Raw genomic sequence first — 18,813 nt, forward strand, 5'->3', positions numbered from 1 at the left:
ATCAATCCACCGCCACTCTCACGCCCTCTCCACAGGAAGAACTCCAGCCCATGTTACAGGATTGTCCCGAGGAGGTGGGCCATGGGCAGCACCAGCCTGACAGGAGGTACGGGGGTCATTCGGCTTCTTCACTAACAGATTGGCTCATTTCCACTCGTAAGTGGCATTTACAGAATGCTCTTACCCGAAGTACTTTTCAGGTCACGTGGGCCTTTTTTTTCCAGTATCATCACAGAGGAAGCCCTCCCTGGTAATTAGCATATCAAGTAATATTGTTGATCATAACATTAGATTAATTGATCCCAGTGAACTTGCAACCATAAAATAATGTGCCTTAATTCTCACCCACTTAGGATAATTGCATTCATAAACACATGGAGACCATGTAGTAAATATATGGGTTGCTAATCATTTTTTTTATCTTATAACATCTAATTGACGATGGGTGGTTTTGTATTTTAGTTTTCTTTATGCGTGGCCATGCCATATCTTTAGTCTGTGAAGGAGAGATTTTCCTCCAGTCTTTTCAAATTCAGACTGCAGAGTGATTTGTTCTTTAAAAGCTATAATGTTACAGGATGAATTTGGTATATTCATTTTGTATTAACTTCAGGTATCTTTACTTTGGTTGAGATGTTAGCTTACAGTCCTTTTGTCTAAGCTACTAATAGTATGTTTCATATTACTTTTCAAATTACCTATTTCCTCAACATCCTCCTCTGTGTTACAAATGGTACCCAGTATCTTCCTCCTGGCAAACTCGTCTTTGTTCTTTTGAAATGGTCAACTTCTTTACCTTTCTTGATCATGATCAAAAATCAGCTTTGTGTGTGTGTCTTAGATTTTTTAACCTATGTATTTAGCATTGCCAACCAGCACGTTTGTTATGCACAAATCCTTCACTTGTCATTTCTACCACATAAAAGCTATTACTGCATCATGTCAGCACTTCTCTCATTGTTGATGATTTTGTTTGTAGTATTTTATTGTCCTTGACACATTATATATATATATATATTATTTTCTGTATCCCTAATTTCATTTGAAACTGAGTATATTATTTGCCTCAGAAGATCTCCCCTCAGTATTCTTGAATGAATAACAAGTTCTGGTTTATGCTGCTTGAATTCTGTAGGTCAAAACAGAATTTGCAGTGCATTGAACTATTCTATCAGTAAGAGGTTATTACCAAATTTAACTGATATACTCTGTAAAATGAAGGAAGTAGTTAAATTTTCTTCTGCGTGACAAGGGGGAAGTCGGATTGCCAGACATTTAAATTTAATGTTATTAACCCATGGAACTTCAGGAAGATTGAGAACAAATAAGACATCTCTTTTCCCTATTAAGGTCACAACCATCTCTGCTGCCACTCTTATTCAGAGAAAATGAGATGCTAATAGAGGCTGTTAGCTCTGAAATATCTCAACATTCTTTTCTCATTCTTTCAAATTACCTATTTCCTTAGCATCCTCCTCTGTGTTACAAATGGTACCCAGTATCTTCTTCCTGGAAAGCGCTTCTTGTTTTCCTTAGGTCAACCTCTTCACCTTTCTTGATCGCAATCAAAAATCAGCTTATCTATCTTGCCTTTTCAGCCTTTTCCTCTTGATTCAATCCTTTCTCCTTATAGTTAACCCTATTACCTTTTAAACTTCCCTTAGCCTCCCCTTTTTTATGCTGCTCTTGGTCTCTCCTACTCTGTAAGATTCTTTGGTCACTTTCCTAATTCTTATTCACACCTCAGTCCTCTGAATGCTGGCTTATACCATTTGCTTCTATCAGGCTTCAGAAAGTAACCGCTGAATCATCAATATAAAGCCTTCTCTTAATTTTTTCTATTATCTTACTACCATTCCGCCAATTAAATTATTCACCAAGTCCCTTCATTTCTAACTCCAAAATACTCTTGATTTTGTTCCTACGTTTCCTTTCCTAGAGCCCCTAAGGCAGGCCCTCAGTCCTGGTCCCTTTAAATACGGTTGTATCCCTGTATCGATCACCACTTACCTCACCTTCTCTGTCAACTCTCCACATTGTTTTTCTTTACTCACCAGTCTAGTAATGTTACTCCATATTCAGAGTCAAGTCTTACTATTTAGCCCTGTTTTAATACCTTTTACAGTCCTTTTTCCTTTACTTACCTCTTCCCTCCCAATACTTCCACACATCCACTTTTCTAATTAGTCTGTTTGAAATTCCCTGAATTTACCTTGAACTCACCAACACCTTGTCAGCAATGCCAGGAACCAGCCCACAGAAGGCAGTACTGGAGCTAATGGTGCGGGCCATGACTGTCACCAAAATCCTTAGTGTCCTCACTGAGCACAGGTGTCTTGGTATATGCTATTTCTCTTGATGGCCTGGCCAGCATTTCTCATCTTTCCAAGCTCTGTTCAGATGTACCACCTGTGTAACTTTCTTGTTGCCTGGCAAAAATCTGCTCATCTTGTTCTTTACTCTTCATAATGGTCTGCTCACCACTCTGCTACCACAGTAATCAGGTTTTCATGTTGCGTTAGCGCTGGCGATTTGTGTCTCTTTCCCTGTTTAAGTCAAAAGCTCTTTGAGAGCAATGCTTATGTCCTGTTCCCGTCATCAAGTTCCACAAAGCTTTCTTCAGTAAAAATCTGATAAACGGAATCTTTTACTAGAGGAGAATGTGAAGTTGACTTACTTGCTACTGTTTTAGGGGAGTGAATTCAAGGTGAACGTGTATACTTGGGAAATGCACTGGGTATCTGTACCCAAAATCCTCTTTGACTACATTCAGCCTGTTTTAAAAGGTATGACTTTCAGTCTATGAAGGTATTAAGAATCGTATCTCCAGGATTGCTGCTGGAAATAACCCTGGGCACTAAGAAGAAGTAGATGAAAGCCCATGGGACTTCCCTGGTGGTCCAGTGCTAACACTCCGTGCTTCCAAGGCAGGGGGCACAGGTTCAATCCCTGGTTGGGGAACTAAAATCCCACGTGCTGTGCAGCACGGGGAAAAAAAATAAATAATAAAATGTTTAATTTGCCTGAAAATACTTTTGAAAAAGAAGTAGATGAAAGCCCATTAAACAAAAAACTATTACTGCTCTTCTTTGCTGAAGGTGTATCCTACATGTTTACCCTAGAAATTTTTGAAAATACAGATAAAGTGAAAATACAAAAGTACCAAGGATCTCTGTAGTCAGAAATTGTCACTGCTAAGTCCTCAGTAAAGATCTGTTCTGACCTTCATCTTTATATAATCTCACATTGCTTTGAATTTGTGATGTGATGATATATTTGCCAATATAATCTTATAAAGTACTGTTTTTCACTGAAAAGTGAATTTTTCCATGCCAATGACTATTTAGATATTCACCTTAAACAAATGTGTACTATTATTTATTTTAAAAATTCCTCAATATTAGACATATGAGTCAGGTCTAGTTTTTTGATAGTATACATGATCCTGTAATTCCCATCTGTAGTGAAGTCTTTGAGTCAAGCCTCTTCTCAAACCCTTAGCCTATTCGGAAACCTGCCCATTTAGTAGATGACTTCTGTTTCTTGTCACTCCACTAATGATACCTTCATTAAAGACAGATAGTTATTTCTCTATAAATTTCATTCCAAAGAATCAGACCCTTATAGCCAAGCACCCGTTCCTGCAGATTTTTACTGCTTGATGATCACACACAGCAATGCACGTATCTCCAGCCATAAAGGCACTTTCCTACTTCCTCCAGCCATTTTCTCTTGTCTGTATTCCGGTAATGGTCCATAAGTGGTCTTGTTGCCTTTAGCCCTGCCCTTTCTTCATCCTAATCGTCTTGCTGCAGACGGTGCCGAGGTATTTTCCTAAAATGCAACACTGATCAAGTCGCTCCACTGCTTAAAATCTCTCAGTGACCTCTCATTTCCCTTAGAATAAAGGCAAAATTCCTTAATGGAGCAATCAAGGCTCTTTGTGATCTGACCCCTGCGTGCCTCCCCATGCTTAGCCATTTTCACTCCCCTCCTCGCTGTGGCCGTTGCCTTTACTCCAGATTTCCAAAGAGTCAAGTGCTGGAACACCCAGCACTCTCAGCCATGTTGAGGTCTTTCCACTGGCCATCTCATCTTCCTGGGACACCATTATCCCCTGTCTTTATGGAGCTAATACTTGTGTATCCTTTCCATCCAAGATTAAATGGAAGATACTCTCCAGACAGTCTTTCCCTGATGCCCCAGCTCTAAGCTGGAGCCAATTCTACATGTTCCCGCAGTGCCCTAGATATCTTCTATCCTGGAGCTTGGAGAAAACTGCATTATCACAGCATGTTTAATTAACTGTTTGTCGCCTCCACTAGACTATAAGTCCCTTTAGTCAAGGATTATGTCTGTTTTATTTAATTGAATTTCTAGCATAGTGCCTGAGTCCTGTTTCTAGTGCTGCCTATGAACAACACTAAAATGTCATCACCTAAAACCATTTTCTTTTACTTGCAATCCACAAGTCAGAAGTTCTGAAAGGATTCAACTGGGTAATTCATCACCAACCCACATGGCCTCTTCTGGTCTTTGGGGCTGCGAGATCTACTTCCAAGTTAGATTCTTCACTCATATGTCTGCCATCTCAGGGTTCCATGGCCTCTCTCTCCACATGCAGTCTCATCTTCCAGGGTCTCCCCACCATAGCCCAGGCTTCTCATAACACGGGGATCTCAGGGGAGTGGCACTTCTTTCATGGCAGCAGCCTACTTATAAGTCAGGGAAAAGAAGTTGCCAGGCCAGTTAAGAGCTACATTCAGAACTGGCACAGTCTGACTTCTGCCATATTCTATGGTCAGAGCAGTTGTGGGATCCACCCAGATTCAGGACATAGAACTAAACTCCCACTCTTGACAAAGAGATGGCTAATTCTCATCCCAGAAGACCATTGTGGATAGAAGATACTGTTATGAACATCTTTGTAAAATACAGTCTGCCATGGCCTGGTGGCATAGTTAGTTTATTAAATGTGAGTGCCTTAAAATTGAATATTTCTGTATTAAAGTGCAAACTGTAAACCATTACCTAAGGTCTTATTTCTTGTGATTCCTTTAGTCTTGAACCTAGAAGTTTCTTCACCATAGTTGATACAGAATAAATGTTTAAAGAATGAATACATATTTTACTTTTATGTTTATTGATTATGGACATTATAAATAGTGTAATGTACATGAATAAGAAATTACTGAGCTAAAAGCATATAACTGCAATATTTAATTAGATAAGTATTTCATACTAGCATTATTGTAGATAATACAATTTTGACATTCTAATGAGCTTCTAAGGTATTCCATTTTTGTCTAAAACTAGATAAACTAAACTAACATAATGGTAATCTTTCATCTCTCTTTTCAGCCTATGAAAATAATATAATTAAATGTATTTGCATATATTGTTTTCAAAAGTATCTGATACTATTGTGTTTACTGTAGTTATGGAATAGGAAATTCACTGATATCTTATTAGTATAGATGAACTGAGTATGATATAGTTGGAAGGAAAACAAGTCAAGGAAAAGTAAATATCTTGTCTGTTAAAAACTGGGGAATAGTTAATCCTACAAAATATTAAAGCTATACCAGTTTTAGCAAAAAATCGAAGGTATGTATTTTCTCCCTTTCATCTTTTGCCTGGCAAATGGTTTATGGTAAACTATATAGATACCTGCTTTCATAAATTAATGGAATTATTCTCTTCTTCTCTTGAACATGTTTATGAAGGCATCATTTTTGCAGGAGCCTAGAGTATTGAGATTCGCAGCCATATACTTGCACATTATTTCAGAAGACACTGAATCCCCGCAGAGGGAAAAATTGAGGGGAGTTGAGGCTTATTTGTGGCAGGTCCCACCTGAGTACTGCATCTTGAAATAGCTTTTTGGTTTCAAATAGAATATATTACATATTTCAAACTGGACATGTTTATCACACGTTCCCTGGGCTTGCCTTATTTACAGATGGTTTGAATAAAATTTTCTGTCTTTCCCCAGCATTTGCCCAGGGTGTTGGTAGTTAAAAGCCAGTCCTCATTTAACATGAAGATGTTTTGGCTTCACATAATGTGACTTATCCACATACAACAGTGCTGACATCTTTTCATTGTGAAGTTGGCTGTCCTATATCCCTTCATAGATGGTCAAAATAGCTCCTGTTGTGCTAAAAAGTCTTACACGTATTTAAAAAAAGAAGTTTCTTGTGGTATTTTGGATGTGCCTGCTGACAAAGGCTGTAAATTGACTTTTAAGTATGGTATTTTATTGCAATCCAAATTAAACAAAGGTTTTCCTCCTGTGTGTATAACATACTCCATATTGAAGCAATTATCCATTTTAATCTCTTAAATAACTTCAGCTTTGGTACATTGTTCATATTTCTTCTAGTGCCACACACAGATGCGTTAGAAACCACCCAGAAATGAAGAAAAATAACACATTTTACTAAACAACTGTGTATATGTATATATCAATATGTTACATATGTACGTACATCTGTGTATATGTGCATGCGTGTATGTGTACTACGTCACGTCAGTCGTGTCCAACTCATTGTAACCCTCCTATGCATGGGACTCTCCAGGCAAGAATACTGGAGTGGGTTGTAGTGCCCTCCTCCAGGGGATCTTCCTGACCCAGAGATCGAACCCACATCTCTTACATCTCCTGCATTGGCAGGTGGGTGGGTTCTTTGCCACTCACACCACCAGGGAAGCCTGTATATGTGAATATATATGTATAATAACACCATACCTAGAGGAAAGGCCATCACCTTGGAAATGGAATGTGAGATTAAATTCTAAATTTTATACATACTAGTCATGGGAACGTTGGCAAGGTCTTTAATTCCTCTGAATTTCAATATCCTCATCTGTTAAAACAATAATAACATAAATACCCTGGAATGCTGTTGTGAGAATTAAATAAGCTAACATTGTATAATACTTAGCTGGAAAGTAGGTGCTCAACCAATTAGTTAATTATAGTATTTTTTCGTAATCCTTCATTTTTAATGCTTTCTATTTGTGTTAATAAAACATGTTTATTGAAGTGTCTCAGTTCATTGGAATAAAAAGCACTAAACTTTTTTCTTCAAATAACTATCATGCCACCCTAACCACTGTGCTATACTGAACTTCCCTTTTTCTCTCTGTAGCAGGTCTGCAAATTAGATCTTGACCAGAAACTATATGGGTTTGTTTGTATGCTTTCTTTTAATATATTACTCGATCTTATTAATTTTAAAACTGTAATGACACACTTCCAGATTTTTTTGCAGACTGAACATGTCTGTAGCCATGGTGACATGGAGTAAGTAGTGTGTTCCGTTTTTAATCACTTTCTGTCTTGCTCTTCCCAGTCAATTCTCTTAAGTGCTCAGGTAAGGATGAGGGTACATAAAAAGAGTAAAGTGGACAAGGATCCAGTCTTCTTCTTGGTCAGCCCTAATGACTGTTCTGTCTCATCTTGCTCTATGAGTATCATAAGGATGGTGAGGGAAGGGGGCTGGCACCAGCTTCCATTGATGAATCACTCTATCCTGGACAACATCTGTAGACGTGTGTAGTCCTTGAACAATTTAGCCACATCTTCAGGTAGACTACCAGTCAGTGGCATTCATACTCTATCTCTGCTGGTCTCCCAAGCCATAAGGGCACCAGAGAACACCAAATCCTGATCTCACCTACCGTCCTGCACTAGTGCTTAGACTGGCAGGCTTGTTTTTCTTTTGTTGTTTTGTTTTAATATTACTGGAGTATAATTACTTTACAATGTTCTGTTAGTTTCTGCGGTACACTAAAGTGAATCAGCCATGTGTACACATATATCCCCTCCTGCTTGAGCCTCCCTCCTCCACCCCCAGTGCACCCCTCTTGGGCATGCCAGAGCACCAAGCTGAGGTCTCTGTGCTATACAGCAGCTTCCCACTAGCTCTTTACACCTGGTAGTATAAATGTATCTATGCTGTTCTCCCAATTCATGCCACTCTCCCCTCACCCCACTGTGTCCACGTCTGTTCTCTACATATGCATCTCTATCCCTGCCCTGCAAATCATTCTGCTGTACCATTTCCCTAGATTTCGTGTATATGCATTAATATATAATATTTTTATCTTTCTGACTTACCTGACTCTGTATGACAGACTCTGGATCCATCCACATCTCTACAAATGTTCCAACTTCATTCACTTTTATGCCTGAGGAATATTGCATTATATATATTTACCATATCTTCTTTATCCATTCATCTGTCAGTGGACACTTAGGTTGCTTCCACATCCTGGTAATTGTAAACAGTGCTGCAGTGAACACTGGGGTACATGTGACTCTATCCTCTTTATTCTCAGGAGCTTAGAGTTTGATGAAGTGTTGTCATGACCTTTCGAAAAGAGATTTCCCTTCTATTACCTTTTTAACCTTGCTTAGAGGAGGGCATAGCAACCCATTCCAGTATGCTTGCCTGGAGAATCCCACAGACAGAGGAGCCTGGAGGGTTATAGTGTATAGCATTGCAAACAGTTGTACATGACTGAAGCAACTTAGCATGCAACCTCATTTAGACAGCTCTTTGTAACCTTGCCATAGTCCATAGGGTCGCAAAGAGTCAGACATGACTTAGCAACTGAACAGCAGCAAGAGTACTGACTGACACTGTTGAGCACATCACTAGGTAGTCCTCCAGGTAGGAATCACTATATGCATTCCCTGTTTTTCAGGTACTTTCACAATTAGGAGTTAATCACTTGGCATTCTTCCCACTTGGGAATAACTTCCTCCCACAAACCTTGCTTTCCACTGTCTAAGTGCTCTCTGCCTTCTTAGTCATCTTCTGTTCACTGTGTTTGATGGTGCAGGAGGGGAGAGGAAAGACTGCTTTTAACTGAGGTTCTCTAGATCTGTGGAGAGATGGTGGAAACCAGTGACTGTTAACTCTGTGAACTTAAATCCAGAGCACCAAGAAAAATACCTGTAAACATTTTGTTAAACAGATAGGAGGAATAATGGTAAAAGTCATATACTTGAAAATAGCTAATAATATCTATAAGTGAGCAATTTGGAGAAAAATTACTCTTAGCTATTTCTTTAATAGAATAAAATCTAAAGGAAATTGTATCATATGCTCAATGCATAATATTTTAATCCTATAAAATTCTACTCTCTATAGTCAAAATGAGTATGTCCATTCACTTGCAGTGGTAGGACTGACCATGAAGGAAAGGGAAGGGAACATGTTTATACGTTTATGGAGCAGCCTGTATCAGAACTAATGTCTACTGTCTTTGGTCATTATAAGCTGTCAGTAATATTCCATATAGAGCATGCGTGCATGCTCAGTCATGTCTGACTCTTTGCAACCTCATGGACTGTAACTTACCAGGTTCCTCTATCCATGGGATTTTCTAGGCAAGAATACTAGAGTGGGTTGCCATTTCCTCCTCCAGGGGATCTTCCCCACCCAGGGATGGAGCTGGTGTCTGTTGTGTCTCCTGCATTGAGCCAGCGGGTTCTTTACCAAATGTACCACCTGGGAAGCCCCAGGATTCCATATGCTTTAGGACAAATACATAGGTGTCAATTTCAAAATAGGTATTGCTTACCACTTTTTTTCACCCCTTTTTAACTAAGCATAACTGAACAGGGAGGCCTGGTGTGCTACAGTCCATGGGGTGATGAAAAGTTGGATGTGACTTGGAGACTGAACAACAACAACTCAAAAGATAAAACATAAGGAGACTTATCCATAGATGAGTCTATTTCTATTAAGCTTGAATCAAAAGGTAGCCCAGCTTTCTTAAAAGTACCTCTGGTATTGAGATAAATTTCTTACAACTCAAAAATAGTACTTTAAGCATACCCCTGATTTCCCATTGCTTTTCCTGAACAAATGAGCTCCATGGAAGCTAGTGAATTTAATGGCAACTCACTCCAGTATTCTCGCCTGGAAAATCCTATGGACAGAGGAGCCTGGTGGGCTACAGCCATAGGATGGCAAGAGTGGGACAAGACTTGGCGACTAAACTACCACTGTGTGGATTTCTGGGTTAGTTTACACTTTTGTGTCCTAAGTAATGAGCTAAGCCGTACCTGTTTATTCATTTTCCTACAGACGGCAGCCGGTGAGCCCACCCCCACCGCCAAGGCCGATTTCCCCACCCCACACCTACGGCTACATTTCAGGACCCCTTGTCTCAGATATGGATACGGATGCGCCAGAAGAGGAAGAAGACGAAGCCGACATGGAAGTAGCCAAGATGCAGACCAGGAGGCTTTTGTTACGTGGGCTGGAGCAGACCCCTGCCTCCAGTGTCGGGGACCTGGAGAGCTCTGTCACCGGGTCCATGATCAATGGTTGGGGCTCTGCCTCAGAGGAGGACAACATTTCCAGCGGACGCTCCAGCGTTAGTTCTTCTGATGGCTCTTTTTTCACTGATGCCGATTTTGCCCAGGCGGTCGCAGCAGCAGCGGAGTATGCTGGTCTGAAAGTGGCCCGGCGCCAAATGCAGGATGCTGCTGGTAAGTTGTACACTTCTCACCAAGCTGGAAGAGGAAAAAAAAAGAGAATTCTATGTGTTTTTGTCAGTTGCTGATTATCTCCATAATCTTATGTCCTATATGAAATACAACTGTCACCACCCTGGTTTTGACTGCCGAGTTTCCCAGATGACTCAGACAATAAAGAATCCACCTGCAATGAGGGAGACCTGGGTTCGATCCCTGGGTTGGGAAGATCCCCTGCAGGAGGGCATGGCAACCCACTCCAGTGTTCTTGCCTGGCGAATCCCCAGGGACAGAGGAGCCTGGTGGGCTACAATCAGTGGGGTCGCACAGAGTCCAACAGGACTGAACCACTAAGCACAGCACAGCAAGGAGACCAATGTCCAAGATTATGAAGTATCATGCCTACTCCCTTTTTCTTGACAAGACTTTTTAAATCTTCTATTTTATTTAATAAATCATATGAAAAGTCTTCACTCTTAAGATAGTCTTAGCAAATATAAGTGCAACTTCTTTTGGAATGCCTGTGATCAATTGAGATTGTGTTATATATATATTTTTTAAGATTTAAAAGGTCACCAAAATAAAATTAATTGAGGTAGTTCACTCATCCCATGTAATTAGAAATTATCTAGGAGAAATAGATAAATGTCTGGGGGGACACTCAACTGTTAGAAAGTGGGCTATTTCTCCTTAACCCCCATTCTTTTCATGCCTCTCAATTAGAATACTAATTTAATTGAGAAAATATAAAGATATTTATAATATATATACTTTTGCAAGCATAAATATGTTCTATGCTTAAACTAAACATTGTTAATCTAATAATTTGGAGAGCAAGTTAATCTAAATGCTTAAATATTTTTTCTATTTCCCCTTTTATTGCTAGTAGCCTGTTTTTAATTACTATATATCCATTCTTATGTTTTAATTCTCTTATACTTATTTCCTACTCCCATCTTTGTTTAGAAAGTAAATAGTATGAGAAAAAAATTTTAAGTATATATTTTTCACATGATTTTAATTTCTGTAAAATGGAATATATATATTCCTATACATGTTCAATATATGTGATATTTCTGGTAACTAAAAATATACAAATAGAATAAAAATAATGTGATCAATAAGAAAGAGAGACATTTCTGAGAAAGTAAAGATTATCACAGCAGATCAATAGTTGTTATCTTATTTAATTTTTTCTTAGCTTAGTAACTATCACATTGTTGCAATTATTTTCCATGTTCCAAAAGAATTTTCCATGGTCTCTTTAGATGTTGAATTGGTCATTATTTCTTATCATTGTAGAATATAGTCAAAGAAAATTTAACTCACTTCATAAAGCTTTTTTTCTATATATTATTAATCAAGAATATGTTATAGGAAAAAAATATGTCCAATATCTCTCAAACTATTATTGTAGAATGCATACTTATTTTAGCCAGGCCTACACTTGAAGATATTAAACCAGTTTTCATTTTTTTCCCCTAGGAGCTGCTGTGTATAATAAAATAATATGCAAACCAATCTATGGTTCCTAATAAATAACATCTGACTTTATATATAGCTTTTGTTTCTCCTTATTTTTTAATCTTCTATAAAAAAATAAGTACATGAAATTAAGCATCTCAAACTACTGCTTTCATATTGTTTTATGGGTGTTTTTCAGTTCATTGAATCAACGAGACATAGAAATAATTTTGAAAATTCATCTGTAAAAGACCTCATGCCTCAGGGTCTATGAGCAGTAGATAGCCTTACACAATAGAATGAGAAATGGGTTCAGTCTCAGCCCTAATTCTCTTTTTTCATGGTTATGTAACTTTAATTGTAGTAGTCTCCATCATAGCTAAAGAGATTTTGGTTTAATATTTCATTGTATTGTAATTTAGTAGCTCTTCTGACTTTCATTTAGCTCATGATTATAATGAATGAAACATGCATTGGAGTCTGCCTATTAAAATGTTCTTTTCCTGAAAGGGTGCTGCTTATCATATAGCTTGAAGTTAATATGAATGAATAATCCAATCACATTGTTTCTCACTAGGCCACATTAATATCTATTATTTAATGCTTCAGTTATCACCTGTAAATGTGTTGATTTTACTTTCTGTGACTGCTACTGTTTATAGCCAGAACACATGTTGTCTTGGTCTCTCTGAAGTTTCTTGTCATACAACAGAAAGTTCTGCATTTGAATCTCTGGAATTTCAAGAAACCAAAATAACAAAGATCAAGGATAGGGCCAATAGATCTCCATTGCCATTCTGGATTAAATATTTTGTGCTGCTGTACTATGTCTCTGTAAGAAAGCCAGAGAATTTGAGAGCACAGCAGTGTACCATGTCTGAGTATCAGATTCATTTATCACCTGTGAATATTATCCCTCCAAGATCAAAATAATGAAAAACTACTTACACCAGCACCAAAAAACATAAAAGTCTCTGAGGGAGTCACTTGAAATATCCAGAAGAAGCAAATAAATATCTTTTAAGAGAACAGGGGTGTGAGTAGTTTTGGCCGGTCTAGGTATGTGAGCTAGCTAAATTTTAGGCCACCATAAGAAAAAATGCCTGAGAATGTACTCAAATTTAGGAATATGTCTTCAGAAAAGAGCACAAACATATTCAATTAAAATAAAGGACATGTTTTGTACTGTTTATTCTTAGAACATGGACTTTTTAAGGGCTCTGGCTATTCCTTTTGAGAAAGAAACAGACATTGGATATATTATGTTAAAATTTAATTAACAGTTTTGTTTAACAATAACAATTTAGTGATGGTAGCTGCAAAAATATTAACAATGTTTTTCTTTAATGCCTAGGTATTAAGAACTTTAGCAGAATAAAAGTACCAAGGTTTATAAAAAAAAAGACTATGAAATACTTTTAGGTTATTTTTTCCGGTGGATAGCTCAAGCAGCATAACAAAAATCCTGCTGTTTACTAGGATAAGTTTAGTCTCTCCGTCGTGTCTGACTCTTTGCAACCCGTGGACCATAGCCTGCCAGGCTCCTCTGTCCATGGGATTTTTCAGGCAAGAATCTTCCTGACCCAGGAATTGAACCCACATCTCCTGTGTCTCCTTCACTGCAGACAGATTCTTTACCTGCTCAGCCACTGAGGAAGATCCCTTGGAAGAGGGCATGGCAACCCACTCCAATATTCTTGCTTGGAAATTCCATGGACAGTCCATAGGGTTGCACAGAGTCAGACACGACTGAAGCAACTCAGCATTGTTTACTAAAATCATTTATTTAAGGTTTTTTTTTTAATAGGGATATTTCTAGTTTTAATGTTTTATTTTGATTATTACTGTTAAACTTTATTGTTGAGTTTGGCTCTGATTTTTTTTCTCAGGCCGCCGCCATTTTCATGCATCCCAGTGCCCTAGACCCACAAGTCCTGTTTCTACAGACAGCAACGTGAGTGCTGCTGTAGTACAGAAGGCCAGACCAGCCAAGAAACAAAAACACCAGCCAGGACATCTGCGCAGAGAAGCCTACACAGATGGTAAGTCCATTGAAATGGATGAAAACATCTATGAATCTCGCCTCTTTACCCTGGCTCTCTCTGACTTGAAAATGCGTCCACTGACATTAGAAATTACATTAAAAATTCATTAACAGTAAGCCTCATATTACTTAGAGGAATGATCAACTTCCATATCTTGTCAGGCATCTCAAGTCCCTGCAGTTTTCTAGTAAGTGGGTTAGTTAGGAAGTTAAAACAAAGGATAATACTTTTAATATTCTTAAAAGGTTAGTATATAGTTTAAACGAGTAGATATTGCTGTAGTTGAAGTAATGGCATGGGATTAATCTTCATCACTGATAACTCTTCCACAATGTCCTCACTTTTTTTTTTCCTTGGAGAATTTTGCATTCAAATAGAAGACAATAAACTCATTTGAATAGAAGACAATAAACTTATTTGAATATAAAGTCTAACTATAGTGGTGTTACTCACAGTTTGTGCACCAAAAGGCAAATGGAATCATCTTCCTTCATGCCTTCACATACAGTCTCCACTGTCCCTGAAGAGGTGAGGTTTGTATTCTAGAGGGAGCACAGGTGAATATCGCAAGCATTGTGATGTTGTCTAGAGAAAGCCTTTAATGAAAGTGCCTCAGGTGGCCCGGCATTTATTAAACCGCCACCTTCTCGTTTTATAAAACAACCTCAAGGGCTTTGTTGGAAATTCATGTAAGATAAATGCTCTCAGGCTCACCCATCTTGTCAAGTTTGTTAAATTTACTAAAGGGGTGGGGGGAAGAAGGTTGTCACAGGGACCGTTCCCACCTCCTGGTCCCCTCCAACAACAATGTGATTAGAACTTTCATTACCAGTCAGCAGTTTTTCAAAAAGGGCATCATTTGCCATTATCATATGAAAGCCTAATATTATAGATCCTTATCCAAGGTTACAAGGAAGGTTTTCTGAGGCACTTCTCCCCATGATTCCTGCCATTTGACAGAAAAAATTTAATACAAAGCTCACAGCGTGATGAGCACAAGTAATTTTGCAATGAGTGGCTGTCCATGCTATTATCTGTACTTTATTCAGAGTATTTTCTCTCACTAGCATCTATCTGATATTAGACTGCATTAAATACTGGCATGACACAGCACACCTGGGCCTCCTGGATCCTGCCTGGGACTCCTTTGTCAGGGAAACTGAGCTGTCAGAATATTATCTCATTCTGAAGGGTGATTATAATGGCTTTGAGCATGTTTGCCTCTGTGAAGGGATGAAAACTAGGTATAAATCCCCAAACTCTATTGGCAGTTTTACATTTATGGGACCCCTATAATGGCATTTTACAAGTTTTATAGCTGTTCTATCAGTTTTTATTATCTAGAAGAGACTGCTCCTAAGAGAAAAACTGGTCAAACATCAAACCTTGATGTGACTGCATCTAGGTTGAATACATCAGGGAGAAAATCTGGCCTAAAGCTTTGTGTAACTCTTTCTACTTCTTATTTATACTTATTTTGAGGGGCTTCTGGCATTGAGTGATGCTTTTAAAAATGTTTTAAATAATGTAAACATGTCAGTTAGAGGGCATAGCATTGCGGTTATAAATTATAATATGCTTGAAAATTGTGATCTGTGATCATCACCCCATGTTCTGTAGCATTTATTTCAGTGTTTAATAATTAAATATAAATTCTAACTAATCCCTGAAAAATAGCTATTAAATTGAATGATGAAGCAGCCAAGTTATTTTTAATTTCAGAAATACTAAAGAAATATGTTAAAATATTTATAAATACAAAAAGCCATATTAATATGAAATATTATTTAAATTTCTAAATGTTCATTTTACATGTGATTATACAGAATAGTCATAATATACACCACAATGTAGAAGCCAGTAATTATTTTCTCTAAGTCACAAAAATAGACAAAATGGTTAAACACTAGCTTTAACTTCCTCTTAGCGTTTTGATAACCATCTGTCATTGAGTTATGCTTATTTTACTAACAAGTCTTGAATTTGATTCTGGATGTTTTCTGATTTGGTAAAGAAAAAAATAAAACTATGTACTATTTTGTATGTTTCCATAAGGCATCTTGAATAACTGAAATCTTTTCTTCATAATGTGTCAAATAAAAAATGCATGGACTCTTGGTAGTAGTGGTTATAGTATGGAAAGAAAATTCATTTTATCAGAAATCATTTTCTTGGTTTTGAAAAAAATTCATAATCCATTTCATGAAGAATCTCTATGGCAAATACAATTTTTTAAAATTATTAAAGAAGAAAGAGGGGAGGGAGGAGAATGAACTTAAGGAGCTGCCAGTTGTGAAAATGAGAAACATATCAATAAGACATGGAGAGGTTTTTTTCATTTTTGGATTTTGATGATTGAATCAATTATGATGGATGCGTTTGATTATTGTCAATAGATTTCTTATGTGAACTGTTTTCAATATATGCTGTATCAGTCTTGAGCATGTAGCATCTTTACTTTATACATTTTGTTCAAATTATCAGTTTCCTTTACAGAATTTTTTGCGACCTCTATAAGGAAAAAATAAAAAAGAACCTAAACTGATAGATCTGTGTCTGAACTGATAAAGAGTAATTTTTGATGATCCTTGTCATAATCCTTGGTAAGCCACCTTATCTAGATGGCTTCAGTTCAGTTCAGTCACTCAGTTGTATCTGACTCTTTGCAACTGCAGCAAGCCAGCCCTCCCTGTCCATCACCAACTCCCGGAGACTGCTCAAACTCATGTCCATTGAGTCGGTGATCCCATCCAACCATCTCGTCTTCTGTCATCCCTTTCTTTTCCTGACCTCAATCTTTCCCAGCATCCCATCAGGGTCTTTTCCAATGAGTCAGTTCTTCACATCAAGCGGCCAAAGATTTGGAGCTTCACCTTCAGCACCAGTCCTTCCACTGAATAGTCAGGACTGATCTCCTTTAGGATGGACTGATTTGATCTTGCGGTCCAAGGGACTCTCAAGAGTCTTCTCCAACACCACAGTTCAAAAGCATCCATTCTTCGGTGCTCAGCTTTCTTTATGGTCCAACTCTCACATCCATACATGACTACTGGAAAAACCATAGGTGGTTTGAACAACAGAAATTTATTTCCTAATGGCCCTGGAGGCTAAAAGTTCAGGTTCATGGGGTTGGCAGGGTTGGTTGCTCCTGAAGCCTCTCTCCTTGGCTTATAGATGACCTCCTTCTCCCCATGTCTTCACTTGGTCTTCCCTCTGTGTATGTTATGTGCCGCCTTCTTTTAAGGACACCAGGCAGATGGGATTAGGGCCCACTCTAAGGACTTCACTGTAACTTAACTGCTTCTTTAAAGATCCTGTCTTCCAGTTACAAGCCACATTCTGAGGTACTGGGGGTTAGGACTTCAACATATGAATTTTGGAGGGGACACAGTTGAGCCCATAACAGCCTACTAGTTCCTGGGCCTGTAGCCATACCTTGTGCTGTAGGTAAATGTTGGGTCTCATAGACACCCAGGGAGTACTCATTGCAAAGTGACGGACTGCCTGCTGTAGAATACTGACAGGCAGGATCTAACTCTTTATTTATTTCATGTTTGCTGCTTTCACCCAGATAAAGGGCAGGATTCAAATATATGAATATTGATCAGTCAGACTTTCGTTGAGTTAAAGCCAAGTATAAGTGCATTTTAGGACCTTCTAATAGATTTTTCCATCCCCTTTGCAACCCTTCCTGATTTGTTTACATACTTGACTTAAAAAACAAATCTACATCATTTCTATAGCTCTACTTTTCATAAGTTATAAATTCACCCTCTTTGGAATGATGTTGTTTTGACTCGATGTATCATTAATTACAAGGTCTTGGGACTTTTAACAGTTAATAAATAGAGTCTGTAAATGGATCTCTGTAGTGAGTGAATGCTGGCAGAATTGTCTCCATGTTTATGCTTTTTTTGTATTACTTTACATGCATTATATTGGTATTTAGAGAGTCTTGTATAAAGAATGGTGTTTATACAATTGTATAAAGAAAGAGACTATACATATATATGAGTTTCATGGTCCCATTTTTTAAACCCAGTTTGAGCTATTAGCGGTATGAATTACCTGAAAGTACTATTTGTTATTTTATGAAATATAGAATTGTTTATACTATGATAATCCCTGATTTGACTCAGTGTTTATTTTGTGATACCTAAAAAAAAATTTGGTAATCTGTTTATATTAGAAATTACACCTACCATCATTCCCCTCTGTTAATTATATACAGTGGCAATTATATACAGTAAGTTTGAACTCTTAAAATTACCATCAGATTCTCTTCTTTTTCTACCTGTATTATAGATAGCATCTATATAGAGCATCTGGGGATTTTGTCTCAAGTCATAGATTCCCAAGGCTTTGTATGATCTTATGATACTGGTAATCATCAGCTTTGATATCCAATCAGCCCAGATATTTTATGATTTGATGATCAGATCAGATCAGATCAGTCACTCAGTCATGTCCGACTCTTTGTGACCCCATGAATCGCAGCACGCCAGGCCTCCCTGTCCATCACCAGTTCCAAGAGTTCACTCAGACTCACGTCCATCGAGTCAGTGATGCCATCCAGCCATCTCATCCTCTGTCGTCCCCTTCTCCTCCTGCCCCCAATCCCTCCCAGCATCAGGGTCTTTTCCAATGAGTCAACTCTTCGCATGAGGTGGCCAAAGTACTGGAGTTTCAGCTTTAGCATCATTTCTTCCAAAGAAATCCCAGGGCTGATCTCCTTCAGAATGGACTGGTTGGATCTCCTTGCAGTCCAAGGGACTCTCAAGAGTCTTCTCCAACACCACAGTTCAA

General features: G+C 38.1%; 1 protein-coding gene across 1 annotated transcript in view; it reads left to right on the forward strand.

Moving 5' to 3' along the window:
- The window catches only part of ROBO1 (roundabout, axon guidance receptor, homolog 1 (Drosophila)), a 1,299,652-nt gene that overhangs the window by 1,266,852 nt on the left and 13,987 nt on the right, over nucleotides 1–18,813 (forward strand). The window contains exons 28-30 of the mRNA XM_010844344.1: nucleotides 6–106; nucleotides 10,107–10,513; nucleotides 13,852–14,004. Coding sequence (XP_010842646.1) covers nucleotides 6–106; nucleotides 10,107–10,513; nucleotides 13,852–14,004 — 661 coding nt within the window. The remainder of the gene's footprint in view (nucleotides 1–5; nucleotides 107–10,106; nucleotides 10,514–13,851; nucleotides 14,005–18,813) is intronic.

The sequence above is a fragment of the Bison bison genome, unplaced genomic scaffold, assembly GCF_000754665.1.
Source record: "Bison bison bison isolate TAMUID 2011002044 unplaced genomic scaffold, Bison_UMD1.0 scf7180017864200, whole genome shotgun sequence".
NCBI classification, from domain to species: domain Eukaryota; kingdom Metazoa; phylum Chordata; class Mammalia; order Artiodactyla; family Bovidae; genus Bison; species Bison bison.